Source organism: Colossoma macropomum, unplaced genomic scaffold (assembly GCF_904425465.1).
Source record: "Colossoma macropomum unplaced genomic scaffold, Colossoma_macropomum, whole genome shotgun sequence".
In the NCBI taxonomy this organism is placed as follows: Eukaryota; Metazoa; Chordata; class Actinopteri; order Characiformes; family Serrasalmidae; genus Colossoma; species Colossoma macropomum.
Window position 1 is genome coordinate 20,975,238 of NW_023494805.1, and position 12,506 is coordinate 20,987,743.

A 12,506-nucleotide genomic window follows, 5' to 3' on the forward strand; every position below is an offset into this window, starting at 1 on the left:
CTTATCATCCACATTGCCTCCAGTAAGTTCTGTGAAAGCTGTTCTTTTCAGCTTAGGTTCAGCTGGCAAATCTGGGGTTGTAATGAGCCCAGTTTCTCAATAAGCCAGCTATAATTGCTTACTACAAACTCTTGTACTGGGTATCACTTGAACCCCAGCAAGAAATTTGAGCCATCTCCTAGTAGCTGTAACCTTACTCATGTATAGCGATGTGGAGTGTGTGAAGTGTGGCAGGGTTAGTTGATTTCACAGTCAATGAATATGCAATATAAGTTAGCTTGTGATTCACAATAGTCAATTAGTATTATCTGTGACATCTAAGATCACCCCAAATAAAGTGTAATTCCTAAATGCTGGTTAGGAGGCAGTATACAAGAAAAGAAAAATATAGTGGTCTTTTTATGCACTCAGCAGTGCCTGATAAATGTTGGACTGAAGCAGAAGTATTAAGATAATCTCATACTTCCTACTAATACAACATTTTGAGTAAGGAGGAAAAATACTATGTTGGGTCTTTAAGTTCAGTTCACTGATGAAACTAAATTGAAACGGCATATTAGAATAACTTTTTTTTGTGTTTGATAAACACGTTTCTGCGACTCATATTATACTTATATATGAGTTAGTCATCAAAAGAGAGAACGTTAACTCACCCTTCTAGCCAACAACACAAGGCCAGGTAGCTGATTGAAACACATATGGAAAGCAGACAGGGAAGGTAGCCTGGGTGGAATGAAAACATGTTAATGGTAAGTAAAACAAAGGGAAAGAAACGCCCGGTATGCAAATACATGGAGCCAGGAGCCAATGGGGAAAGAAGTAAGTTTTACCCAAATAAGACTGTGTTAACCAAACAAACATGTCACTATTTCATTTAAACAACACATCTCATTTTGTTTCACTCAGTTATAGACATTAGTTGATTAACATTAATGAGAGAGAAGCGATTAAAACCAACAGCAGCACAGTTTCATTTTTTTGAATGGCAACAGACCAAGCTAAATTGCAACAAGTTAATTCAGTTAATGTCTTATCTGTTTAGAACAAAGAAGGAAGCAGACTGCATTCGTTTAAAGGCCACTGCACACCGGAGGACAAGCTATGTGCTGCGTTGCCAGAGGATCTTTGCTGCCTGGTAGCAAATATAAAGCACAGCTATATTGCACATCACATGGAAAGCATTGCAGAAAACAGTAACCTCAATTTCTTTGACACTTTTATAGATTTAATGTAATAAAATTCCAATATTATCTAATGAATTTTATAGGTTCAGCATTAACTAATTAACTCTAATTAGGTAAGAGGTGAGTAGAAATGTGGCTATGCTGATGATTAGTGTTTGTCTGTTTACTTTAAATACCTTTTATTGACACATTTCTCTGTATAAATTTTAAGTGAAAAGTCCTCTACTATGGATGTGCTGTGGTCTGGGCCTGGATTTAACATAGTACAGTAATAATACAATGCTGTCACTGTCCATGGTGGTGTCCAGTGAAAGGTAGCCTTGTAGTCCTTTACCTTTTTTGAGTAATGTGTTATTTCAAATATAAAATTTGACTGAAATACCTATCCCTACTCAAAACAGTTTGGTCTCGTACATAAATATTTTAAGAACATTTAAATATTTATAATTAAATAATTTCAGTCATATACAGTGCTCCCCAGAATTATCAGCACCTTGGGTAAAGGTGAGTGAACGGTCTGAAAAATATCCGAATAAGAAAATCTTGCTGGTGTGAGGGGAAACTATTTGAAAAAAATAAAAGTTCATAAGAACAAATTCTACTTGACAAATTTTTATTCATATTTTACGTGTTTTAAGGAGCTCATATGTGGTCATTCAGGACTTCCTTCACTATGCTGTAAAGATCCTGCACATACCATCAGTAAGTAATCTGGTTAATGATGTAAGTCTCTCTCAAAACCTTCTTCTGGATGATGTATTGTACAGGGAAAGGACGAGTGATCTCCTGACCTTGAAGGCCCACTTTTCCCCTGTCCGTCATGCTCTTCCTTAAGGCTAATTATCCAACATACAATATTAAACATGGCTCTGAAGCCTTAACAAATTACCATTTGCTAGCTATTGCGGTTAATGTTCTCAGTGTTGGATGTGTTGGTAAAGCAGGTCTGACTTTGAGTGATTGCTTGGTCTTGCATTCTTATTCAGGGGGAAAATTGGCACCATCAAAGGAAATATACCTTTAAACAAGCCTGCAAAAGTAAACTTTGATTTTCTAGGGATGCACATACTTTCCCCTCAGGATGTTAATTTCCACAGTCATATGGTTGCGAGTAGCTGTGCTGGTGTCACATGATGTCATATTATCGTCAACATGAATGGTGTTTGCAACATGCTGAAATGTTAAAGCTTGAATTTAAAATTTGTGATTTGTATAGACATTTGGAATGTCTATCATCCTGGATTTGTTTAAATCTAGCAATTCCTCTTTGTTTACTTAGCTTCTATGTTTGAACATGCTTTTGTCTGCCGTAAAAGAAAAGATTTAAAGTTGATAATCTCTGTGAACTCATGAAGTGGCCCTGATTTGCATGGTTTATGTGATCCGTTTCTTTTTGAATGTATAATAAAAAATACAGGTGATGGTCTTTACAGTCTATTCAGGAAAATGGATTTGTTTTCTAACGGTCTGTCTAACATAATGCTCATTTGAACTTGCATAGAAGACTTCTGGATATTGTAGACGTACTGCAGAGAACAAAAGCTTGCTTATCCCTGCCTTAGCAGCCAGTTGAAGTGCTTTGAATATGTAAACAACTTAAAGTTAGGATGATTATGGCTTTGTGAACAACAAAGTCTCAGCTCTTGCACTGAATCTTCTGAAATGGTAAAGGAGCAGGTTGGAGATGTATAAGATTCTAAATTATTTACATGCATTTGTTGTAAATGATTTATTTACAACAAATGCATATAATGTTACTCACAACAAAAGCATTTATAGTTAAAAAATATAGAAGAAATTATATAGTAGATTGTAATGTGTAGAAGAAGAGTATTTGGGAAAGAGACCATCTATTGTCAAGAATTGTCAGGAAAATACCATAAAATGTACATGTAAACAAAAATACTGAATATGACTATGACTTTAGATACTATTGTTTTAGTAAACATAATAGCATCCCCATGACATTTTTGGCATCAAGGAGCTACAAAATGTTTACTTAATAATAATAACAACAATAATAATAATAATAAAAATAATAATCACAGAATAAATATTTATGTGATGAGTAACAAAGTTTCCTTTGACTTTCAGACGTTGGCAGTTTAAGGCTATATATAGCTTGCTGCAGAAAGTCCAAGCTTAAGTCTAAGTGCAGCTGCAGAGAGAGGGAAAGAGGGAGGGAGAAACCTCTGACACTGCATTAGGATGTGAGAAGAATTTTCTCTTTCAACTCAGTTTTTACACACACTCTCTCTCTCTCTCTCTCTCTCTCTCTCTCTCTCTCTCTCTCTCTCTCTCTCTTCTTTTCTCTCTCTCTCTCTCTCTCTCTCTCTCTCTCTCTCTCTCTCTCTCTCTCTCTCTCTCCCTGTCTCTCTCTTTGTATACCCCTCAACATGTGGTGCTCTCCTGCTGTGAAACACCCTTCTCTTTGGAAACTTTTTAAAATTCAGAGGGGGAAAAAGGTCTCTCAAGCATAGTTTTCTTAACGTTTGCTGTTGATGCATGATGTTTCTGCACTGGCTATCCAGGTATTTTTACCATGCATATCAAATCCAACGGCAAATGTCTGCCAAATGTCAAGGCTGCCTGTAGTCGACTTTTAAGAGCTGCCCTTGTGATCTTTCCTTTCGATCTTTAAGGATCTTTTTGAGTTGATCCGTCTGACTCAGATAATTGTCATTGTAATTGAAGCATTAGGTTTTTTTTTCTTGCCCTCAAACTGCATAGGAAGCAGTGGGCCCATCCTAGTGAGCATCTCCCCAGGCCCAAGTCAAAAGGTTAGGATGTTTTTCTGAGTATTATGGAAATACCAAATGATGTAGCAATGCTGCTTCCACTGTCTGGCGTAAGGAATAACAGAGCATGTTATCATGAGGTCACAAGAGGATGTACATAGCTGTTGAGAGAGTTATTTTGGGTTGAGCACACAGAGTCAGAAATAATAAATGGCCATTAAGGCAGAACAGAAATGCTTCTGTTGTTTGCCCGAGGGCAGTAAGGAAAGTGGGGAAGTTATTTAGGCATCATTATTCTAATGCTGAGACACAGGCTTGTCCTTGAGGAGGCCCTTTTCACTGCCACAAAAATTGGTGTTATTGTGGCATGAGGCATATCAGAAAGCCTGCCTCCTGGTGCCTGGTGACTTTCAAATGGCTTCCTGGCAGTGCTCTTAGCAGGTGTGAGCCCAACCACAACTCACCAATCAGTGCGCTTAGCTGGAAGGTTTATTAGTCCAGTGGGCTGTTGCCTTAAATCCGTTTTTGAGTGAATAAATGCAGGCTGAGTCACTGAACCAACATGTTCATGAAATAGACTAGTAACTGTAAACAGAGCTGCAGGAAAATATCAGTAATTTAGCCTGATATGTGAAAGGACTATTTTTTCTTCCTGAAACTCTGATTTTCTTCTGTTGCGGATGTTGTACAGTATTATAATGGCATTCTGAAAGAGAATGTGTAAAGAGATCAGGTTATTCCACCAATAGTAATTAAAACCTGGCTGCTGGATTCCTGAATTAGCTTTAATTAATTCACATGCTTGTGAAATAATTATTTCTCTGCAAAATAAGCCAAATTATGTCTGATTAATTTGCACATACCAAAGTGAAAGGGAAAAAGGCACAGAACATAGAAAAGAGCCCTGCCACAAAAAGGAACAGCAGTAATTGTTTGCTGTAATATGGCTTTGTTAGAGCATTTTCCTGCATGTTGCTTCATTAATAAAAGTGTCACAGCGCAACAGGCCCGTGGGAGTCTGGGGTAGGAAAGTGCAGAGTCACATTAGTGTCATTATTTGCATAGCTTGATGAGGGCTGGAATCACTATCCTGGTTTCCTCTGGAAGGTGCTTTCCCTCCAGTCAAACAATGAGCTGACATGGTATTTTTGTGAACTTAACCCATCCACATCTTTGAGTGTGTGACGAGATGCGCACATATGCAGGCATACACATTGGCTAGTTTTGAGCAATGTTCATATCTTAACTTTCTGAAGAATTGAATATTGTAGGGCTAGGCTAAATAATGTTACCATGTAATCAGATTTACTTACTGCATTGACTTCATTAAAAAAAAAATCTCTAATATATAGTGTTATACCATTTAGGAAAAGTTCATGTTTAGCACTGTAAGTCCTAAAATGATTAAACTGTTGACAAGCACACATTGACACCAGGCATAATTCTGTGATGCTGTAGTAAATTAATCTTAAATGAGACGTACTCATGCATGTATTGGGCATTGGGCCTCACCAAACGTTCTTAAGAGGAAATTTCTTCTTAAAACCCACTTATGCAGTTTACATGATTCTGACATGCACCAATGTTTCTTATTTGGGATTTGTTCTGAGGTAATAACAGAATCTACACAGTCAAAAGCACAAAGGTGAGAACAGTTCTGCGGTCCAAGAACACTACGTCATTAATCTGATGTAACTTATTTATTAGGACCTTTCTCAAGAATGAATTGAAGAAAAAACCTAGGAAGGTTTTGGTGAACGAGGCCCATTGTTTTTAATGTAAAAATGGAATCTGTGGTCCATGAGAAAGATAGGAATGGAAGAGCATGTCCGGTGATCCTCCAAGATTAAGGTGGAGGTCATTCTAAAACACTCTCAACATATGAAATGTAATTTTGTATAGTTTTCACATAGCATAATCCTTAACATCCTATAACAATGAAATGATTTGTTTTGGAGCCTTTCTTCCACTGATTTAGTTCAGTTCAACATGTAATTGCCCAGCCAGTTATTAAAGTCATATGAGGGCTTTCTGCTGTTTTGGGATACTGTTTGCTTTTCCTTTAGTGTAGTGTAGAAGTGCTGACGTAAGTGCTGATGCGATGGGTTACAAACATCATCACATTATTGAAATATCACCTGCTTAGTTCTTCTCTCATTTTATCAACACCATTTGCCATATAGGTGCACTTTGTAGTTCTACAATGCTTACTTTGTTAGTGCTCGTTTAGAAATTATTCTCAAAAATAGATAGACTACAGTTTGTAACTGTAGAACTACATAGTGCACTTACATGATAAGTGAACCTAATAAAATGGACAAAGAGTGTAGATACAAGATAGGTGTACTGTAGATATATAAACCATGTATAGAATATCCAAAGTGCTCTGATAAACCCAGTTTTAAGAACTTCACATGAGTTTAGCAAAACACCCGTTTAAAGTTTTGTCACCTGAAAAAAAAACACGTTTGTAAATGTGACAAACTTCACTTGAAACTTTGACACTTGTGTTTCATAGCCTTCCTCGATGACTGAATTATAGTACTATAAAATGTCTTACAGAGGCTAAAACTGTTTCAAACTTTTCATGCTCTTGGTATCTCAATTTGGAGACAACTCAATTGTCACCAGTCCTGGTGTTTTGAAACATGTTCTTCTAACAGTGCGGTACTGCCTATATTCAGTGACGTTTAGCTAATGCACTGCTAATGTCTATGCCCTTGATTACTGCAGAACCCCTTTTACATTGAGAGGTTCTGACATCTCTTACCACCTGTCTTTTGTGCTGGTTAATATAGATGCGCTTTTACCATGTGCCATTTACTGAGTCATCGGCCTCGTTTTCCCAGACCAAACAGTGCTTAGATGGCTCTCTCATGTGTCTGAAGTGCATCCAGAGAGTCTTAGAGACAGCTAGAACAAAAAATTGTTCTAACATTAACTGAACTTGTGTTTTCTGCAGAGATCTCAGGGAATTCGGAGGACATCCCGTTGGTGCGCTGGAGACAGCAGTGGCTGGAGAATGGCACTCTACTTTTCCACATCCACCATCAAGATGGAAGTCTGAACCTTCCTGGCTTGGCCGCCACGGAGGACCCAGCCAGCGACACAGCTGAGGAAGAGCTCCGCATTCTGCACATCTCTGTGATGGTATGCCTGCACTAGTCTAGTAATAGCAAGGGGTGGTCGATGGAGGAGGAGGAGCTGGGGCGGGAATAGGAGGAGTAGAGAAGAATGTCACCTACTGATTCACTTCATTAGATGTTCTGCTTTTCAGATTCAGAACCCTCTTCTCTCAGTGCTGTGTATACCGCTGCCATCCCTACTATAGAAATCTACTTCTTAAGGCATAGGAAAGACCAAGAAGAAGTCATTGTGCCATTAGACTAGGGCTGTCATGATTACTCAATTAAACTCCATTGTGCTGTTCAAAGAGATCATCAAATGAGAATTTACCTACTTGATAAATCAGCAGTTTGCTTGAGGATAATGCATGTTTTAAATTCACTGGTCTCTCTTACAGTAAGAAATAAAGCCTGATGGTCACCCATTAATGTGCATTTTTAACACAGTGTTTTGTGTGCAAAAGTCCAAGGCACCTACAGTGTCAGGAAAAAATGTACTGTGAAGGCACATTTTCATTCAAACAATGTCAGTGTAGCCTCATAAGTACAACAATGATTTTACGTTTCAACTGTGTTCTTTTATATAAAGTTGTCCCAGGAGAAAGGTACATAGTTGTACCTTTTCATAACGTTTTAAAACAGAACAATAAAATAAATTAGATTGGAGACAAGATGGTCTGTGGAGTCAGTACAACTTAAAAACATAGTGCCACCCCAGTGATAGTTTTGTATCTTTTTTTCTGAGAGTGTACGCGCCTTATTTAAAACCTTTTATCTCGGGCATAAGTGTGCTTGTGCTTGTAAAAAAAACAACAAACAGGGTCAATAAAGAGTCAATAAACAGAGTTCCTTTATGTCCTGGAAAACTTGGAAGTTTCTCGACCAGTTATCCAGTCATGGAAAACATCTGGAAAATATGAAAATTGATCACATATATTAGAGATCAGTGTAGTTCTGGAGAAGTGTAAATTTAGGCCATTGAACCAAGATTCCGTATTTTAGCCTATTTTTTATCTAATAATGCCCAATTTGAGTGTCCATTTTTACCTTTTGTAGTTTGCAGTGCTACAGTATCGCATGTCAACATACATGGACATTTTGACATTATGCCCAGTAAACTGATGCACACGCTAACTTCTAGTAGCATTCACTTCTAATATTTTAGTAGACCTTGTAATGAAATGATTGATTGAGGAATGGTTTGTGTGTGTGTCAGTGTATCACTCAGTCAGTGAGGTTGTATTGTTGACTTTCGTGTTAAGAACTTTGGTAGTTTGGTGGCATTTAAAGATGAGCAGTAATTATTGTATATAAGCCATTGAATTTGTCTTTTAATTTGTCCTAAAAAAGTCCTGGAAAATTCTGATATGGGATGGCATGACATTACTACAGCTAATATAAATGGCACCCATGCATGTGTTCAAGCTCAGCAGCAAACAAGACAAAGAAAAAGTAGCTCTCACAAAAGCTAAGAGAGGAAATGATTTCAGAGAGGAAATGATTTCTATCGGCCACGGCTACAAGAAGATATCCCAGACAATTAAAGTTCAAAGAGACATAGTTGGAGGTATCATACATAAGGTTAAAACGCATAGTACAGCAGCAAACCTACTTGGACATGGAAGAAAGAGCATAATTGCACCAAGAGGAGTCAGACATTTGAAAAGAAAAGCTGAGAAAAACCCTCACATCATTACAGAAGACTTGCAGTATGACCTGATGAAGGCAGGAACAAAACTTTTGGTGATAACAATAAGAAGAACACTACACAAGCAAAGACTTTATGCCTGGACACCTCCTTGCACTCCATTCTTAACCAAAAAGCACATAAACGTTGCCTTAAATATACAAGAAAGAATTTGGATAGGCATGTGGAGTTCTGGGAGAGTTTTATGGAATGATGAAATGAAATGAGTACTGTTTGGACCCATGAATCAGCACCTGTATGTCTGGTGTAAGAAAAGCAAAGCATATGACAAAAAGAACACCTTCCGCATGGTCAAGCATGGAGGTGGGGCAGCTGTTGTGGGGGTGTTCTGCTGTTTCAGGAACTATCAATCTTTACCATTTGACTGGCATCATGGATTCTTGGAAATACCAGGCCATTTTGGGGAAGAATATGTTGTCTTCAGTGCATAAATTGAAGCTTGGTGTTTTTTGGACTTTTCAGCAAGAAAATGATCCCAAGCATACATCCAAGTTGACCAAAGCTTGGTTCAGGGATCGGCCCTGGAATGTCCATGAGAGGCCATCTCAGTCCCTGAATTTAAATCTTACTGAAAATCTTTGATGGCACCTACTAAAAACGTTTATTAGAGGTTATAAAGTCTACAGAATGCGCCACAAAATACTTACTTTGGGGGTTGAATAATTTTGCTCATGGACATTTCTGGAGAGAATGATTTTTTCATTTGAAATGTTCACAGATATTTTTTTTTATCTATATTACCAAACTGCCCTGTACTTTGAAGGGGTTTGAATAATTTTGAGTGCAACTGTGAATAAGGTTGGGCGGCGCAGTAGGTAGCGCTGTTGCCTCACAGCAAGAAGGGCCTGGGTTCGATTCCCGGCCAGGTGACCAGAGTGCTTTCTCTGTGGAGTTTGCATGTTCTCCCTGTGTCTGCATGGGTTTCCTTTGGGGACTCCGGTTTTCTCCCACAGTCCAAAGACATGCAGTTAGGCCAACTGGACACACTAAATTGCCCCTAGGTGAGTGTGTGTGTGTGTGTGAATGTATCTGTCAGCCTGTCTGCCCTGCGATGGACTGGCGACCTGTCCAGGGTGTATCCTGCCTTCTGCCCAGTGACTGCTGGGATAGGCTCCGGCACCCCTCTGCGACCCAGCAAGATAAGTGGTTTAGAAAATGTGTGTGTGTGTTTAAATAAAAGTTTGTATTTAAAAAATAAACTTAACTTCAAATGAAATAAGAGATCTATTGAAAAACAAGTGTTACATTCACATGTAGAAATTTAGGGGCTAGGTTTTTCAGACAGCCACCTCCAATAGAAAGCATTGTGTATTTGGCTTATTACTGTCTCAGTTAGTGTCTTGGATTTAAACAGACCATAATATAAAAATATAATCCTTGTAAATACCAAAGTTCTGAATGCTTGTCACGCATTCGGTGAAAGAAACGGACTTCATCTCCCAGAATCCTCTGGGAGATCACATGACTCAGCAACTTCCCTCGGACTCCATTGCCCACAATTCTATGGGAGATCACGTGACTTCTGACACTGGCTTACGTTCCAATCAGCGCTCCAAATCACCTGAATATTAACTGGCAGCACCTGTGTAGTTTACTTTATAAGCCCGGGCTTTAGTCTAATTCAGTGCGAGGTATTGTTTCCTGTTGAACTACCGAGCGTTTGTATACTGACTGCCTTTATCCCGTGTTTGAACCTTTGCTTTGTGTATGTCGACTTTGCCTTTTTGTCTTTTCCCTTTTGTGCTTTTGCCTCTACGGACTGATCTGTGTTTTGGAACTTTTTGCCTGTATTTTTGACTTCGTCTTTTGCTCTGCCCTTTTTCGGTTTGTTCGCCTGGTATTATTAAACGCCAGCATCTTTTACTTCCGCGAGCGTCTGGTTTCTGTTGATACGTCACAATGCTTAATTGGATTGCAGTTTGAATTCATTCAGTAGAATGGTCCATATACATAAAAAAAAATGGAGAGAATTGTATAACCTTAGAAATGGAGTTTCTTTAAAGGAGATAATGCACTGTAGATCATTTTACAGTATAGAGCAATATCAAAAAAAGTTGAAATGATAGGGCTGCATTGAGCTTATACAGGAAATACAGTGCATTTTATTAGAGGTTGAAACTGATACAAATCCTATGTTAATGAGTAAAAAAGAATGGGATATTGTTAGTCCTTGGATTTTCCTTCCCTGAAAGTGATTCCGTAATTGCACATTTAGAGTATCATGGCTATTGGAAGCACTTTGTCTGTTTTGTGTGCAAAGCCCCTGATTAGTGAGAGATGCCTATTGGAAAATGATTTCCCTAAGCCCTGGGCAAGCTTCCTTGGTGAGCTCTTCTTGCATGATGCTTTAGTAACAGAGAGACATTGAGCCTCCAGTCTTAAAAACTGCCTCTGACACTGATATTCACACAAAGGGAGCTATTAGTATTCTAAGGAGGGAAAATGCATGGAAAGTCAGCATTTGACACAACTTCACTGAAGTGAGAAACAGGATTTGAATCTTGTTCCTTTCTCAAAGCAAGATGATTGTCACTTCTGAAGGGCACTGCAACATTTAGACATCACAGGACAACCAGATTATGGCTTTTGAAGTCTTGTCTCTTAGCTGCTTTCAACAGTTTTTGACTGAATCTGTTTCTGAAGTTAATTGTGTCAATTAAACAAGTTAAAGTATTATATAGTTAACATAGTATAACACAAACTAGTTCTGTATTGTCATTGAATAAACCCAGTGCATTAACCATTAGTTTGGATTTAAATACACCTTTCTGTGACTGAAAGGCTGTTTTGACCAGAAATATGGTTTTGACTTGAACATGTGTTTTTTTCAAGTTTTCAGTAAAATATCTAATCTTGTGACAAGACTGAGAGGTTATTGTGAAAAGGGATAGTTGGTATGAGCTCAAATTTTCCAAATAATCAAATAATCTCAAATAATATTTAATTTATAATTTAATGTTTGCTGCAGCTAACAAAGAGAGCTTTGAATTGCATGAGTGCAACGTGTACAACTCTGCACTAGTGCATAATGCAAAGTTCTATGCGTTATTCCATAGAACCAGTGTTACATTAAGTTCATTCCCAAGTAATTTTAAAAACAATTGTTGAAAAAAAAATACTTTATATAAATAAATGTCCTTAAAATATTTGACTTTTATAAGAATTATTGAAGTTGTTCAAATTATGTCTAATTTGTCTTGAGGCTGTTTATAATTCACCGTTTTTGGGCTGTCACATCTACAATATGGTAAAATCCATATCAAAGGAAAATATCGTTCATTTTTTTTTATAAATGTCTGGTTTTAGGTATTCCATTTTCTATTTCAGTGTGTGTAGTTCTTTAACATGGTGCTGTTCAGACAAAAATATTCAAAAATCACAATGTGACTGATCATTTCTATTTCAGAGGTCAAAATAATATAGCATATAGCTTCTCTGTTGTGCATGCCCTGATGCTTGGTGAATATAACATTATCTAATGACCTTGACTTCTCCGTTCCAAGTTGCTGTTAGAGTAGGCCATATAGAACATAGTAGAATGGGAAGGGAAGAAAGAATTCTTAGGTCTAGTGTTCCACCTTCCATGCACCTCCATGCTGATGCTTTTTTGTGAGCTCAACGCCTCTTAATTTACTCTTTTGCCCTCTGGTTGCTCAGTGAGAGCAGCCGTTTCCCCACTGAGTGTGAGAGTGTGTTATTGTGAGTCTGGAGAAAGAGAGATTAGCGTTGGCAATAGGGTGACCAGCCTTAA

The 12,506-nt window shown here is 38.0% G+C and overlaps 1 protein-coding gene across 1 annotated transcript in view; it reads left to right on the forward strand.

Moving 5' to 3' along the window:
* The window catches only part of astn1 (astrotactin 1), a 223,201-nt gene that overhangs the window by 42,420 nt on the left and 168,275 nt on the right, over window positions 1-12,506 (forward strand). Inside the window, 1 exon segment of the mRNA XM_036596278.1 lies at window positions 6,885-7,072. Coding sequence (XP_036452171.1) covers window positions 6,885-7,072 — 188 coding nt within the window.